Genomic DNA, 18,186 nt, shown 5'->3' on the forward strand with positions numbered 1-18,186 from the left:
GTGCAATAAAAAATGGAGGCTCTCACTGCTAGGATAAATGAGGCAGAAGAAAGAATTAGCAATATAGAAGACCAAATGACAGAGAATAAAGAAGCTGAGCAAAAGAGGGACAAACCGCTACTGGACCACGAGGGGAGAATTCGAGAGATAAGTGACACCATAAGACGAAACAACATTAGAATAATTGGGATTCCAGAAGAAGAAGAAAGAGAGAGGGGAGCAGAAGGTATACTGGAGAGAATCATTGGGGAGAATTCCCCAATATAGCAAAGGGAACAAGCATCAAAATTCAGGAGGTGCAGAGAATGCCCCTCAAAATCAATAAGAATAGGCCCACACCCCGTCACCTAATAGTAAAATTTACAAGTCTTAGTGAAAGCAGCCTGGAGAAGAAGTCTGTAACATACAATGGTAAAAATATTAGATTGGCAGCGGACTTATCCATAGAGACCTGGCAGGCCAGAAAGAGCTGGCATGAAATATTCAGAGCACTAAACAAGAAAAACATGCAGCCAAGAATACTATATCCAGCTAGGCTATCACTGAAAATAGAAGGAGAGATTAAAAGCTTCCAGGACAAACAAAAACTGAAAGAATTTGCAAACACCAAACCAGCTCTACAGGAAATATTGAAAGGGGTCCTCTAAGCAAAGAGAGAGCCTACAAGTGGTAGATCAGAAAGGAACAGAGACCATATACAGTAACAGTCACCTTACAGGCAATACAATGGCACTAAATTCATATCTCTCAATAGTTACCCTGAATGTTAATGGGCTAAATGCCCCTGTCAAAAGACAAAGGGTATCAGAATGGATAAAAAAACAAAACCCATCTATATGTTGCCTCCAAGAAACTCATTTTAAGCCCGAAGACACCTCCAGATTTAAAGTGAGGGGGTGGAAAAGAATTTACTATGCTAATGGACATCAGAAGAAAGCAGGAGTGGCAATCCTTATATCAGATCAATTAGATTTTAAGCCAAAGACTATAATAAAAGATGAGGAAGGACACTATATCATACTCAAAGGGTCCGTCCAACAAGAAGATTTAACAATTTTAAATATCTATGCCCCCAACGTGGGAGCAGCCAACTATATAAACCAATTAATAACAAAATCAAAGAAACACATAAACAATAATACAATAATAGTAGGGGACTTTAACACTCCCCTCACTGAAATGGACAGATCATCCAAGCAAAAGATCAGCAAGGAAATAAAGGCCTTAAACGACACAGTGGACCAGATGGACATCACAGATATATTCAGAACATTTCATCCCAAAGCAAGAGAATACACATTCTTCTCTAGTGCACATGGAACATTCTCCAGAATAGATCACATCCTCGGTCCTAAATCAGGACTCAACCGGTATCAAAAGATTGGGATCATTCCCTGCATATTTTCAGACCACAATGCTCTGAAGCTAGAACTCAACCACAAAAGGAAGTTTGAAAAGAACCAAAATACATGGAGACTAAACAGCATCCTTCTAAAGAATGAATGGTCAACCGGGAAATTAAAGAAGAATTGAAAAAAATCATGGAAAAAATGATAATGAAAATACAACGGTTCAAAATCTGTGGGACACAACAAAGGCAGTCCTGAGAGGAAAATATATAGCGGTACAGGCCTTTCTCAAGAAACAAGAAAGGTCTCAGGTACACAACCTAACCCTACACCTAAAGGAGCTGGAGAAAGAACAAGAAAGAAACCCTAAGCCCAGCAGGAGAAGAGAAATCATAAAGATCAGAGCAGAAATCAATGAAATAGAAACCGAAAAGACAATAGAGTAAATCAATGAAACTAGGAGCTGGTTCTTTGAAAGAATTAATAAAGCTGATAAACCCCTGGCCCGACTTATCAAAAAGAAAAGAGAAAGGACCCAAATAAATAAAATCATGAATGAAAGAGGAGAGATCACAACTAACACCAATGAAATACAAACTATTTTAAGAACATACTATGAGCAACTCTAGGCCAATAAATTTGACAATCTGGAAGAAATGGATGCATTCCTAGAAACATATAAACTACCACAACTGAACCAGGAAGAAGTAGAAAGCCTGAACAGACCCATAACCTGTAAGGAGATTGAAATCTTGCCATTTGTGATGACGTGGATGGAACTAGAGCGAAATAAGTCAATTGAAGAAAGACAACTATCATATGATCTCCCTGATATGAGGAAGTGGTGATGTAACATGGGTGCTTAAGGGGGTAGGAGAAGAATAAATGAACAAGATGGGATTGGGAGGGAGACAAACCATAAGTGACTCTTAATCTCATAGAACAAACTGAGGTTTGCTGGGGGGAGGAGGTTTGGGAGAAGGGGGGTGGGGTTATGGACATTGGGGAGGGTATGTGCTTTGGTGAGTGCTGTGAAGTGTATAAACCTGGCAATTCACAGACCTGTACCCCTGGGGATAAAAATATATGTTTATAAAAAAAAAATACAAAAAACCCCCCCAGATAATCCTAAAATTTTTACGGAAATGTAAAAGACCTTCAATATCCAAAGCAATCTTAAGAAAAAGCTAGAGGTAACACAATCCCAGATTTCAAGATATACTACCAAAGCAGCAGTAATCAAAACAGTATTGTATGAGCACAAAAGCAGACAGATGTCAGGAATAGGATAGAGCCCAGAAATAAAACCCATGCTTAAAGCGTCAATTAATCTATAACACAATATACAAAAGGAAAAAGACAGTAACGTCAATAAATGGTTTTGGGAAAACTGGACAGGCATATGCAAAAGAATTAAGCGGACCAGTTTCTAATACCATTCACAAAAGTAAACTCAAAATGGATTAAGGACCTCTCTGCTCGATCGAGCCTGATGAGAGAAGCAGGTCTCTCTGCCTGCTTCTCTGACTACTTGTGATCTCCCCCTGTCAGATAAATATAAAAATCTTTAAAAGAGCTTATAGATCACAAAGGAACAAGTCCCAGAACCTTGCCAAATAATGAGGAAGCTGCTGGAACTCTCTCAGTCAAAAGAGCAGGTGAAGAGGTGCCTGGGTGGCTCAGTGGGTTAAGGGTTAAGTGGTTAAGGTGGGTTAAGGCCTCTGCCTTCGGCTCAGGTCATGATCCCAGGGTCCTGGGCTTGAGCTCCACATCAGGCCCTCTGCTGAGCAGGGAGCCTGCTTCTTCCTCTCTCTCTCTGCCTACTTGTGATCTCTGTCAAATAAATAAAATCTTAAAAAAAAAAAAAAAAAAAAAAGCAGGTGAATACTATGCTTTACATTCTCCCTCCACCGTGACAGTGTAATCAAGATCAGGGCCCCCAGACCACATCAGCCCCAGACATAGTGGAGCATGGACGGGGTTGGGGGGTGTTTATAAGTTCAAGGAGAATTTAAAGATCCAGCACTAGAACTCTGCTAGATGGGGGGAAAGCTGCTGGAACTCTCTCCAGGTTGCAGGGGCTAGTGAGAAACATGGTTCACCATGTTCTCCATACCTTGATAACTTGGATGGGAGGAGGGTCCACGTACCCTAACCAGCATGTTGCTTCCTGGGTCCCCAGCCCACATCAACCCCAACCACTCCACCAAGCAGTTTCAGCACAGTCCACACCAGGACACCCCTGGTCAGATCCAGCAGTTGTGCCAATGTGACATGAACACAAAGCGCTCTGGAACACTCCAGGTCCACACCTCTTTGGCTCCTAAGAGTTTCCTAGGACACCCCTGGCACAGAGATTACTGGGACCTCCTGGCTCTCACCTGGTTCAGGTCCAGGAACCCCCAGCCCATGCTGGCCCAGTTCTATAAACCTGCCAGGACACTCGCTGCACTGAGCATTCTGTGATACCCTGATCCCACCCATTTCAGCTTCAGCTGTCCCACCAGATGCTTTCTGCCTGAAGAGCCCTGGGGCAGCCGCAGCCCATATCCATTGTAGCTTTAGCTGTCCTCTCAGGGCACCCTGGGCACAGAGAGCTCCAGGATCACCTTGGCCCATACCTACTTCAGCTACAGATGTTCTACCAAAATGCCCCCTACAGAGAATACCTTAGGACCTCCCCCAGGCCCATGCCCCACCTTAAATCAAGCTGCCTTGCCAGGGTGCTTTCTGGAGAGCCCCAGGACACCCCAGCACACACTTGATCAGCTTCACAGTCTACCCAGGGGACAACCATACACAAGACCATTCCTCCAAGTTTAGAAGTGGCTGTTCTGCCTAATTCACAGAAACAAGCACTTTAGAAAGTAAAGCAGATTGGAGAGACGGAAGAATATGCTACCAAAGAAAAAATAAGAAAGAACTAGAGGAAAAGAACTAAATGAACATAGATAAGCAATGGTCTGATAAAGAATTGAAAAAAAGTAATGATCATAAAGATGCTTACTGGACTGAAGCAAGTAAAAGAACTAAGGGAGGACTTCAACAAAGAGAAAACATAAAGAACTATTAGAGTTGAAGAATACAAGAAGTGAAATGAAAAATAACTGGGGAAATCAACAGTACGTTAGCAGATGCAGAACAATGGAGCACTGATCTCAAAGACAGGCTATGGAATGCTTACTCATTAAGCATCTGCCTTCTGCTTAAGTCATGATCTCAGGGTCTTGGTATTGATCCCTGCTCAGCAGGAAGCCTGCTTCTCCCTCTTCCACTCCCTCTGCTTATGTTCCCTCTCTCACTGTGTCTCTGTCAAATAAATAAAATCTTCACGATGGGGTGCCTCGGTGGCTCAGTGGGTTAAAGCCTCTGCCTTTGGCTCAGGTCATGATCCCGGGGTCCTGGGATCGAGCCCCTCATCAGGCTCTCTGCTCAGCAGGGAGTCTGCTTTCCCCCTCTCTGTCTCTGCCTGCCTCTCTGCCTACTTGTGATCTCTGTCAAATAAATAAATAAAATCTTAAAAAAAAAAAGGTATGGTGGGGGGTGGACAAAATGGATGAATGGGAGTGAAAGATAAGGGCTTCTAGTTACGGAATGAGTAAGTCATAGGGAAGGCAGTCAATGGTATTATAATAGCATGTGTGACAACTCACCCATAGTGAATATAGCATAAAGTACAGACTTGTCCAATTACTACAACTTACACAAATTATACCTGAAATTGATGTAAAATTGTGTGTCAGCTATATTTTAATAAAAAACAAGGTGTGGAATACACAATGGCATATTACTCAGCTACAGAAAAGAATGAGATCTTTCTATTGATGACAACATGGATGGGTTGACTAGAGTGATTAAGCTAAGTGAAATAAGCCAGACAGAGAAAGACAAATACCGTATCATTTCACATATATGTGCAATCTAAAAAATAAGTGAAATAACCAAAAAATGAACAGATTCTTAAATACAGAGAACTGGTGATTGTCACAGAGGAAGTGGATGGAGGGGATTGGTGATTAAGGGGATTAAGAGATACCAGTTTCCAGTTATAAAATAAATTCTAAGTCACAAAGATAAAAATAATATAGTCAATAATATTGTAATAACATTGTATAGTATCAGATGATGGTTACACTTAATGTCATTAGCACTGTGATTGATATATATATATATATAAATTACCAAATCAGTATGCTGTACACGGGAAACACTGTATGTCAATTATTCCTCAATAATTAAAAATACAAAGGATTATAAGAAAGTATTCATACTTAACACAACCAAAACATGGAAATTAGAAGAATTTTAGGACCTGAACCTAGAATTGGCTTTGGAATATAATCTGGGACTTTTTTTTCCACAAACATTGAGTGTTAAGTTCAATAAAATGTTTCAAAATTTGATTCTCTCTTCTGGTATTATTTAACATTAATTTACTTTTCTGTTTTATGACATGTCTGTTTTAATTAGGTGAATTTAAAAAATTACAATTATTGTTAAGATAAAGTATAATGAAAGTTATGATAATCCCAGAGGGTACTGGATATTGATGACAAAAGACCATAATGCAATGATGACATGAAAATTAGCTTGGTATTTGTAATTACTGTAAAAAGTGACATCTGTCCTTCATGCCCTATTCCAGATTATCTATAAGATAGTGAGTCAGAGGGGCGCCTGGGTGGCTAAGCAGGTTAAAGCCTCTGCCTTCGGCTCAGGTCATGATCCCAAGTCCTAGGATTGAGCCCCATAATCGGGCTCTCTGCTCAGCAGGGAGCCTGCTTCCTCCGCCCCCTCTCTCTCTGCCTGCCTCTCTGCCTACTTGTGATCTCTGTCTGGCAAATAAATAAAATCTTAAAAAAAAAAAAAAAAAAAGATAGTGAGTCAGAAAGTGGGAATATAATAATGGTTATACTTAAAATATACCACCATCTCATGGACACCGAAACACTGGAATTATACATAATTGTACTGAATATGATGGATACACATTACAGAAATAATCACTTCCATTTAAAAAAAACTTGTGTATTAAATATTTATACACAGAATTAAAATCCAATTGCTTTCAAAAGGAAAAGACAGTATGACTACATGTATCCTAAGTATGACAATTTAACTACATATAAGAAATATATAGAATTAAATTCCACTACAAGGATTGATAAACTCCACTCAAGCTTTTAAAGACTGAACTTCTGACTATAGAAATTACTACCAAAGACATGATAAAATCTGCTATCACAAATAGGGCTAACTGTGGTAGTATCAAAGCTATTCTTAACCTAATGAAAATCTAAGTCACAGAAGATTATTAGTAAAACAAGTCAATAAATGTGAATAATATAATTAAAACCAATTTCTACGATGATCAAACTATCATTTAGATAAGTGATATTAAAACCAAAACCAACTATGGTACAATTCTGAGTACACTGAAGGGAAAAAAAAAATCAGCATGAGGAATTTTTCCCTAAGCAGTAGATACATTCTGTCCTATAGGAGAATGTATTTATTCTGACAAAGAATGTATTTAATTAGATGTGTATCTGCTTTGGGCCTATATAATATGTCCCCAAGCCAAACTATTATTCTATTACATTTCGGTCCCAAAAAGAGCAATATATTATTATAAAATAATTCTAGGTCAGCAATAAAGGGCATGTGTGAACACAGATAATTTAAAAGATACTAAGTCCAAAAAATTCCCTTGCCATTAAGTAAACAAGGTGAGAAGCCGTGAGAAAGTGAGCAGAAATAAAAACAAGGTGTATAAACCAAGCACTTACATATTTCAGTTACAAATGAAACAAACAAAATACTTCATTACCTTTATACAATTTCAGTTTTATAAAACTGATTTTTAAATGACATGCCAGGACAGAATAGAAAATTCTTAGTCCAAGTCTTTCTGGAGATGCAAAGCTCCATTACTATTTGATGTCAACCAAAAGGATACATTTTCAGAATTATCCTTTCAAATGTTTTTCCTTAAAATTTCCTGTGAGGATGTACATGGATGACTGCTTTTCCTCTGTACCTCAAGTTCTATGGTAATTAATTCTCTTAACGATTTGTCGCTTTGTACAGGTCTATTCTCACTTACTCCAACTGTTCCTTATGAGCATTTTATATAAATCAACTTACATTTAAGATACATTAGAATGGTATGTTATTTAAAGGGATTACATTTATATCTGGTAAAACAAAGGCTCCTGTAAATTTACACTTAAGTAAAGGAAAGGCTCTCCTAAGAATATAACCACGTCATCATGTGTTGTATCACACATTATGCCTACTTAAAATAACCTTATATTCAACGATTACTATAAAACTCTACCTCCAGAAAACAGAACGTGGAAAAATACATATACTGTTGAGAAAGTATAATCCTATAATATCTTATTCTTGGGAATATGTAATGAAAGTATTCTTGTAAAATACTGATTTTAAATTAAAGTGAGAATTTACTGGAGAAAATTTTACATACCTTGGACTTGAGGGAACCTCCCCAATTTTCATCCACAGACTTCAAGAATAGCTCCTGCATAAAGCTGCAAAAGGAAAAACAAGAATTTAAAAAACTGGTATCATTTTAAGATTTTATTTTGGGAAGGGTAAAAGAAAGTACGAGTGGGGGCGGGAAGGCAGAGAGGAAGGGTGAGAGTCTTTCAAGCAGACTTCACACTGGGCGCCTGAGAGCAGGGCTCAGTCTCAACAACCCTGAGATCATGACCAAGGCCCAAAATCAAGAGTTGGAAGCTTAAACAACTGAGCCACTCAGGTACCCCTGTTGTAATTTTAAAAATGTAGTTATTTCAGTTAAAACAAATATTAAACAGATAGAATCAAATGTTCAGAGCTGAAGAGAGCTATGTAGTTCCATTCTGATAGACGAGGAAATGAGGCCCATGGATGTTAAATGATTGAGGAATTTAAGCCCTACTTAGTAAGAGATTGAAGGAGATGTCATTAGAAAGAATTTTTGTTAAAGATCTGAGAGAGACAGAGAGGAAGAGAGACTGTGCACACCTGTGTGTGAGTGTGTGTGTGTTGGGGGGGGCAGAGGCCCAAGGTGGGGCTCTATCTCACACACCATGAGATCATGACATCAGGACCTGAGCCACCCACACACCCCTCATTAAAAAGAATTTAAATGCAAATATTTTCCCTTAATGAATTCACTTAAAATGAATTAAATGATAAATATAGCTTTTCTAGCTATATAGGACCTGCACAATTTACAGTAAAAGCCCATTATAAAAAAAACTATAATGCAAAAATTTTATTACAATGAATTCAGCTGAAATGGATTCAATGGTATACATCACTTTTTTTCAGCTATAGAGCCTGACCATTCTTTTTGTAGTGACATAGGGATGCTAGGGCTCTAAGAGAAGGAAGGCTATTATAAAAACATACTATATCCATTTTATTTATTGTTAGTCTTTACACTTTTTATTCTAGGTCTAAAAGCTGAAGATGGATTTTACTTTTAAGTTCTAAAATAGCATAAATATCCCATGTATTATGCAGGATGATTATTTTAAATACTTTGGAAAATACAAAAAAGTACAGAGTAGAAATTAGAAATTTACTTCATTTCCATTTATACCCAAGAGATAATTTTTTTTTTTAATCAGTTTGGAGATTCTCACCTAGATCAATAGTTCCTAAATTTCTGAGGGCCACTGATACTTTTGAGAATCTGATGAACTTTTGCTTTGAGGCTATTCATGGACTCTGAAACCACTGATGAATTTCAAATTAAGAACTCTGATGATCTCCAAAGATTCTCTGCAGCATTAACAATTTGATATTAGGGGGATTTAATTTTATGCAGTAAGCTGCTTTTTAGTTACTCTTGTTGGACAAGCCCACAAAGTATCTTTAAAAAATCAGGTCATATTACCAATAAGATAATGAAAAGATGTTCAACATCACTAATCATTAGGAAAAAAGCAAATCAGAATCACAATGAGCTACCAACCATTTCACACTAGATAGGAGGGCTATGATTAAAAACAACAACACAGAAAACCAGTGGTGGTGAAGATGTGGAAAAATCAGAACCCTTGGGCACTGCTGCTGGTAAGGTAAAATAGTACAGGCACTACAGAAAGTAAAAAGGCAGTTCCTTAAAAAATTAAACATAGAATTATATGATTCAGCAATTCTACTTCTAGCCAGAAATTAGAGGCAACCCAAATATCTATTGGCCAATGAATGGATAAACAAAGGTGGTATATACATATAATGAAATATTGTCTTAAAGAGAAAATTATGACACATGCTTTAACATGCATGAATCTTGCAGACAGGAAATAAAACAATTACAAAAGGATAAATATTACATGATTCCACTTTCATGAGGTACTTAGAGCAGTCAAGGTTAGAGACAGAAAGTAAAACGGTGGTTGCCAGGGGCTGGGAGAGGGAAGAAGAGAAGCATTATATATTGAGAATGGAGTTTCAGTTTAGAAAGATGAAAAAGTTCTGGAAGGACATGGACACTTAAAAATAGTTAAAATGGTGAAGCTTATGCTATATATATATTACCAGAATTAAGAAAGTTAAAAAAGCAGTAAGGCCATATTAAAATTTGGTTATTAGATTTAGCTTTTATTTTTAAGTCTGTGATCCCCTGGAAACTAAGTGGAGATTCCATTACCTTATATAATAGCATTTCTCTACAAAACTGTTTCCCAATATTCTCCATAACATGACATGTGGAAAATGGTTAACAACTTTATGAAGCTTAGAACTGGAGATGACTAGCTTGGTGGGCCCTGTGCATCCCAGTCCCTATTTGGCTGTTGCAAGGACTGAAGGAGTCTATATCCCAGCAGACTTCTAAGGCATTCATGGAAAGCACTTTTCTGTACAATAAAACAAATGGTTAAAAATACTAGAAACATGTTCAATGAACAGGCAGCTCTGATGTGACTTTGTCCAGAAAAACTTTCGTTGATTTCCTATCCTGCAAGTACTTTCTGCAGAATTCCAGTTTTTTTCTTTCTTTCTTCTTAAAGATCTTATTTGACAGAAAGAGCGTGTGCACACGCTCACAAAAGCAGGGGAAGCAGCACAGGGAGAGGGAGAAGCAGGCTCTCTGCTGAGCACAGCCAGATGTGGGGCTTAATCCCCAGGATCCCTGGATCATGACCTGAGCTGAAGGCAGACTCTTAACTGACAAAGCCACCCAGGCACCCCAGAATTCTGTTCTTATAATGTGCTGTAAATATTCTGTAACTTAACTGTGGAAAGGAAATGTCTTATTTATCATAACTATCCCCAGAACTAGATACAAAGCTTCTCACTGTATGTGTGTTGGAGAGAATTACTCATTTAACAGAATTAAATACCTTTTTTTTAAAAAAAAGATTTTATTTATTTGACAGACGGAGATCACAAGCAGGCAGAGAAGCAGGCCCAGAGAGAGGAGGAAGCAGGCTCCCTGCTGAGCAGAGAGCCTGATGTGGGGCTTGATCCCAGGACCCTGGGATCATGACCTGAGCCGAAAGCAGAGGCTTTAACCCACTGAGCCACCCAGGCGCCCCCGAATACCTTTTTTTGTTACATAACTTTAAAAATATTTCAAGTTCCTTTGACATACTTGTAGAGTTCATTGTACTTAGTTTCAGTGTAGGGTAAATAAAAAGAAAATTTATCTTCGAGCTGCCTAACATTATTAATAACAAATTCTAAAAGAATTAGTTAATTTTTAAAAATGATTTTATTTATCTATTTGACAGAAACAGAGTAAGTAAGTGTGCACAAGCAGGGGGAGCAACAGGCAGAGGGAGAGGGAAAAGCTCCCTGCTGAGCAGAGCCCAACTAGAGAGCCCAACATGGGGCTCAACCCCAGGACTCTGGGATCATGACCCGAGCTGAAGGCAGATGCTCAACTGACTAAGTCACCCGTTCCCCTAAAGGTATTAATTTGTGATGACACTTGGCATTTCACTTATGAATTTGTGGTGTTCATAGGAAAACACTGGTTTTTCATGTTGAGTAAGTAATTTTACTACAAATTCTGATAAATTTTCAGTGACATAATCATAAGCATCTTTGGCATTACACAAATTCAGGTAATATGTAACTTATAATAGGAATTCTCTAGGGCATAAAGGATTAAAGAATTTAAAAAGGTTAAACTTGGGGCGCCTGGGTGGCTCAGTGGGTTAAGCCTCTGCCTTCGGCTCGGGTCATGGTCCCAGGGTCCTGGGATTGAGCCCCGCATCGGGCTCTCTGCTCAGCGGGGAGCCTGCTTCCTCTTCTCTCTGCCTGCCTCTCTGCCTACTAGTGATTTCTCTCTCTGTCAAATAAATAAATAAAATCTTAAAAAAAAAATAAAAATAAAAATAAAAAGGTTAAACTTGTAATTCCTTGACTTTCCCCCTTAGCATTCGGACTTTTTAAAGTAACATCACTGGCATAGAAAAAATGCTGACCTTCAACATTTGTGGATAGCTACCCAATGGAAGAGAAATAAAAAAAGTGATGTAACTTTTACAGAACAAGCTAATTTTTAAAATACCACGTTGGTAGGCCTCTTTTTTGTAGGCCTCAAGAAGCTCATTTGTGCAATCTATCTCTAGACTCTAGGAGGTACTTATTCCATTATATTATAATAACCCAAATAACTTAAATGGAAATACATGGATACCTTTAGAAAAATATAAAAATGACATGCAAAGCTGCATTTTTCCCTTGGGAGTCCACACCTATTTCCCTATATAAGTTATGATTAATAGGTTTTCCTAAACTTTCTAAACAATTCTCCTGTTGAGAAGCAAAAATATCAAACTACTTCAGCTCTGTAACTAATCTGCCTTATTAGTAACATGACTTTTGAATCCCCTAATTTTCACCTCATTTAAACTGGTGTTTAAAACTGAAGTATAGGGAGGCCTGGGTGGCTCAGTGGGTTAAGCCGCTGCCTTCGGCTCAGGTCATGATCTCAGGGTCCTGGGATCGAGTCCCACATCGGGCTCTCTGCTCAGCAGGGAGCCTGCTTCCTCCTTTCTCTCTCTCTGCCTGCCTCTCTGCCTACTTGTGATCTCTCTCTGTCAAATAAATAAATAAAATCTTTAAAAAAAAAAAAAACTGAAGTATAATTAACATAGTGTTATATCAGTTTCAGGTGTACAATATAGTGATTCAGTTCTATACATGACTCAGTGCTCATCAAGATAAGAGTGTACTTTTTTTTTTTTTAAGATTTTATTTATTTATTTGACAGAGAGAGATCACAAGTAGACAGAGAGGCAGGCAGAGAGAGAGAGGGAAGCAGCTCCCCGCTGAGCAGAGAGCCCGATGCGGGACTCGATCCCAGGTCCCTGAGGTTATGACCTGAGCTGAGCTGAAGGCAGCGGCTTAACCCACTGAGCAACCCAGGCGCCCTAAGTGTGTACTTTTAATCCCCTTTATTTCAGCCATCCCTGCTACCCACCTCCACCCTCTGACAGCCACCAGTTTATTCTCTGTATTTGAATCTTTTTGTTGTTGTTGTTCATTTTCTTTCTTAAATTCCATGAGTGAAATAATAAAGTACTTGTCTTTCTCTAACTTATTCCATTTAATATTATATTCTCTAGATCCATCTATGTTGTAGCAAGAGGCAAGATTTCATTTTTTATGGTCGAGTAATATTCCACTGATGTGTGTGTGCACTTGTGCATGCATGTGTATATATACACATCTTTATCCATTCATCTATTGATGGATACTTGGGTTGCTTTCATATCTGAGCTATTGTAGATAATGCTACAGTAAACATGGGGTGCATAACTCTCTTTAAGTCAGCATTTTCATTTTCTTTGGGTAAATAACCAGTAGTGGAATTACTGGGTCATATAGTAATTTTATTTTTAAAGTTTGGGGAGAGGGGTGTCTGGACGGCTCAGTCGTTAAGCCTCTGCCTTCAGGTCAGGTCATGATCCCAGGGTCCTGGTATCGAGCCCTGCATCAGACTCCCTGATCCGTGGTGGGCCTACTTCTCCCTCTCCCGATCTTGCTGTACTCCTTCTCTTGCTGTCTTTCTGTCAAATAAATAAATAAAATCTTAAAATAAAGTTTTGGGGAAAACGTCATACTGTTTTCCGTGGTGGCTATATCAATTTGTATTTCCACCAACATTTCTTCATATACTTGCCAACACCTGTTATTTCCAACAAGAGGGTATAAAAATTTCAAGTATCTATGTACCCAATATAGGAGCACCCAAGTCCATAAAGCAATTATTAATAGAAGTTTAACATAACAGAAGTTTAACATAAAGAAGTTTACAGTAACACAGTAATAGAAAGGGACTTTAGCACCCCACTTACATCAATGTATAGATCATCCAGAGAGAAAATCAACAAGCAAACAGTTGCTACAAATGACACATTAGACCACATGGGCCTAACAGATGTATTCAGAACATTCCATCCAAATAAGAATACTTTTTTAAAAGATTTTATTTGAGAGAGAGCGCATGTACAATGAGGAGGGACAGAAGGGAGAAGGAGAGGGAATTCCAAGCAGATTCTGTAACAAGAGCTGAATAATAATATGTGGGGTTGATTCCCACAACCTCAAGATCACTACCTGGGCCAAAATCAAGAGTCAGATGCTTAACCAACAATGGAGCCATCCAGGAGCCAAGTGCACATGGAACATTCTCCCCAAAAGATCATGTTAGGCCACAAACAAAAAGACTGCAATCATATCATGCACCTTTTCTGACCACAACTGTATGAAAAACACTCAAAAAAAGATATGGAAAGAACACAAATACACGGAGGCTAAATAACATGCTACTAAATTATGAATGGGTCTACTGAGAAATCAAAGAAGATATCAAAAGATACATGGAGACAAATGAAAACACGATCCAAAATTTGGGAGATATGGCAAAAATTGTTATAAGAGCAAAGACTACAGCAATATAGGCCTACCTCAAGAAACAAGAAAAATCTCAAACAACCTAACCTTAAACCTAAAGGAGACAGAAAAAGAAGAAACAAAGCCCAAAGTCAGTAGGAAGGAAGAAATAATACAGATTAGAGAAGAAATAAATACATGGAGACTAAAAACACAATAGGACAGATCACTGACACCAGGAGCTGGTTCTTCGAACAGATGAACAAAGTGGATAATAAGTATTTAGCCAGACTCACCCAAAAAGAGAGAGAGAGAGAGAGAGAGGTTTCTCAAAATCAGAAATGAAGGAGAAATAACACCATAGACATACAAAGGTTTATAGAAGATTATTACGAAAAATTGTATAACAAATTGGACAATGAAGAAATGGATAAATTTCTAGAAATATATAATCTTTCATAACTGAATCAGTAAGAAATACAAAATTTGAACAGCCCAATTACTAGCCATGAAACTGCATCAGTATTCAAAAAATTCCCAACGAACAAGTCCAGGACCAGATGGCTTTACAGATGTATTCTACCAAACATTTAAAGAATTAATACTTGGGGGAGGAGCAAGATGGCAGAATAAGAGACCTAATTATCATAGGGTCCTAGGAGTTCAGCTAGGTACTTATCAAACCATTCTGAACACTTACAAACTCAACAGGAGATCGAAGAGAAGAGCAGCAATTCTAGGAACAGAAAATCAACCACTTTCTGGAAGGTAGGACTTTTGGAGAAGTGAATCTGAGGCAATATTCGGGAAGACAGACTGTGAAAGGAGAGGCCAGCTCCCACCAAGCAGCAGAGCAGTGGAGCACAAAATTGAAACTTTTTTTTTTAAAGATTTGATTTATTTATTTGACAGAGAGATATCACAAGTAGGCAGAGAGGCAGGCAGAGAGAGAGGGGAGGGGAAGCGGGCTCCCCACTGAGCAGCCAGCCTGATGCGGGGTTCAATCCCAGGACCCTGAGATCATGACCTGAGCCAAAGGCAGAGGCTTAATCCACTGAGCCACCCAGGTGCCCCAAAATTTAAACTTTTAAAAGTCTGCTCCACTGAGGGAAGTCAACCTAGAGGCTAAGGAGGGGGTGGAGTCTTCACGGGGACAGTGTTGTCTCAGGACCACAGGGTCACAGAAAGACCAGGGGTGTCTGAGTGTGTCAGAGTTCCCAGGTATCAGAGCGGGGAAGCTGACTACACAGACGGAGCTGAGGAGGGGGCTCTCAGCTTGGGGTCTATCTTAAACCGTGATCCAAGGCAAAGTCGGGCCACTGCTCTTTGAGCAGGGACTCCACAAGAGGCAGTTTGGGGAGAACCTCTCCTTCTACCTCTGGAAGAGCGGTGGGGGAGCCTGCTGCAGAAATCTACTGGGTTTGGAGACTCCAAACAGGGCCGTGCCAGAGACAGAAACTCTTGGTCACAGGCCGGGTGAGCGTGGAGTGCGACCAGAGACCAGGGAGATGGGAGGGACTGACTGCTTTTCTGAGGGTGCCCTGAGGAGTGGGGCTCTGACTCTCGGCTCCTATGGGGTTGGAGATTGGGCGGGCCACCATTTTCATTCCCGTTCTCCAAAGGCGTATGGAAAGCTTTCAGGGAATAAAAGCTCCCGAGAGCGAACCCGAGCATATTTATTTAGCCTGGTCCCTAGCGAGGGCGGTCTAATTCCACCTTAGGCAAAAACATTTAGGAATCACTTTAACAGACCCCTCCCCCAGAAGATCAGCAAGAACATCCAGCCAAGACCAAATTCACCAATCAATGAGAACTGTAAAACTTCAGAGCTATGGGAGTATAGCACACAGAATTCATGGCTTTTCTCTCCATGATTCTTTTGTCTTTTAAAGTTAAATTAAAAAAAATTTTTTTTACTCTATTTAAAAAAATTTTTCCTCTTTCCTATTTTAATGTTTTAAAACTATCTTATCAATATCTTTTTAAAAATCTTTTTAAATTTTCATTTTTTTTATAGTCATATTCTATCCCTTCATTGTATTTAACCTTATTTTCTCTATACATATACGTTTTACTTTCTTTAAAATTTTGGGATACAGATTTTTTCTAACAGATCAAAATACACCCTAAATCAAGCACATGGTTTTGTTCTAGTTTCTAGCCTTATCACATTCTTTCCTTTTTTTTTCCTTTATTCAACCAACTTCTTATCAATTCCTTTTTAAGAATCTTTTTTAATTTTCACCTTTACAATGATATTCCATCCCTTCATCATGTTTACCTTTATTTTTGTATATATTTAAGTTTTTCTTTCTTTAAAATTTTGGGAGGCAGTTTCTTCTAACAGACCAAAGTATGCCCAAAATCAAGTGTGTGGCTCTATTCACCAGTCTAACATAATATATATGTCTGTGTGTGCGTGTAAATTTCTCCCTTCTTTCTTCTCTGCCTGGTTTCGGGTATCTTCCCATTTGGTTAGTGTATATTTTTCTGGGGTCATTGCTACTCTATTTATATTCTCTCATTTATCTATTCTTATCTGGATAAAATGACAAGAAGGAAAAATTCACCACAAAAAAAGAACAAGAGGCAGTACCAATGGCTAGGGATCTAATCAATATGGACATTAGTAAGATGTCAGAACTAGTCAGAATGACGATTACCAAGGTGCTAGCTGGGCTTGAAAAGAGTATAGAAGATACTAGACAATCTCTTTCTGGAGAAATAAAAAAACTAAAATCTAACCAAGTTGAAATAAAAAAAAGCTATTAATGACGTATAATGACATATAATAAAAAATGGAGGCTCTTACTGCTAGGATAAATGAGACAGAAGAGAGAATTAGTGATATAGAAGACCAAATGACGGAGAATAAAGAAGCCAAGCAAAAGAGAGACAAACAACTACACGACCGCGAGGGGAGAATTTGAGAGATAAGGGATACCATAAGACGAAGCAATATTAGAATGATTGGGATCCCAGAAGAAGAAGAAAGAAAGGGAGAGGGGCAAAAGGTATATTGGAGCAAATTATACTAGAGAATTGCCCTAATATGGCAGAGGGAATCCAGGAGGCACAGAGAACCCCCCTCAGAATCAATTGTAATCAATCATCTAATAGTAAATAGAATCAATAGAATCAATCATCTAATAGTAAAACTTAAAAGACTTAGTGACAAAGAGAAAATCCTGAAAGCAGCTTGGCACAAGAGGTCTGTAACATACAACAGCAGAAATATTTGACTGGCAGTAGACCTATCCACAGAGACCTGGTAGGCCAGAAAGATCTAGCATGATATATTCAGAGCACTAAGAAATATATGCAGCCAAGAATACTATATCCAGCTAGGCTGTCACTGAAAATAGAAGGAGAGATAAAAAGCTTCCATGACAAACAAAAGTTAAAAGAATTTGCAAAGACCAAACAGCCCTACAGGAAATATTGAAAGGGATCCTCTAAGCAAAGAGAGAGCCTAAAAGTAACATAGACCAAAAAGAACAAGAACAGAGACAATATACAGTAACAGCTTACAGGCAATACAGTGGCAATAAATTCGTATCGTTCAATAGTTACCCTGAATGTATATGGGCTAAATGCCTCAACCAAAAGACACGGGGTATCAGAATGGATAAAAAAAACAAAACCCATCAATATGCTGTCTGCAAGAAACTCATTTTAGACCCAATGACACCTCCAGATTTAAAGTGAGGGGTTGGAAAACTATTTACCATGCCTACGGACATCAAAAGAAGGCTGGGGTAGCAATCCTTGTATCAGATTAAGTAGATTTTAAGCCAAAGACTATAATAAGAGATGAGGAAGGACACTATATCACACTTAAAGGATCTGTCCAACAAGAATATCTAACAATTTTAAAAACCTATGCCCCTAACATGGGAGCAACCAATTATATAAACCTGTTAATAACAAAATCAAAAAAACACATGGACAATAATACAATAATAGT

General features: G+C 38.5%; 1 protein-coding gene across 2 annotated transcripts in view; it reads right to left on the minus strand.

Moving 5' to 3' along the window:
* SELENOF (selenoprotein F) overlaps positions 1–18,186 on the minus strand; it is a 57,835-nt gene that overhangs the window by 18,431 nt on the left and 21,218 nt on the right. For both annotated transcript variants that reach the window (XM_004752655.2, XM_045064813.1), the window contains exon 3: positions 7,840–7,903. In XM_004752655.2, coding sequence (XP_004752712.2) covers positions 7,840–7,903 — 64 coding nt within the window. The remainder of the gene's footprint in view (positions 1–7,839; positions 7,904–18,186) is intronic.

Source organism: Mustela putorius, unplaced genomic scaffold (assembly GCF_011764305.1).
Source record: "Mustela putorius furo isolate JIRA1106 unplaced genomic scaffold, ASM1176430v1.1 tig00003853_pilon_pilon_pilon, whole genome shotgun sequence".
Taxonomy (NCBI): domain Eukaryota; kingdom Metazoa; phylum Chordata; class Mammalia; order Carnivora; family Mustelidae; genus Mustela; species Mustela putorius.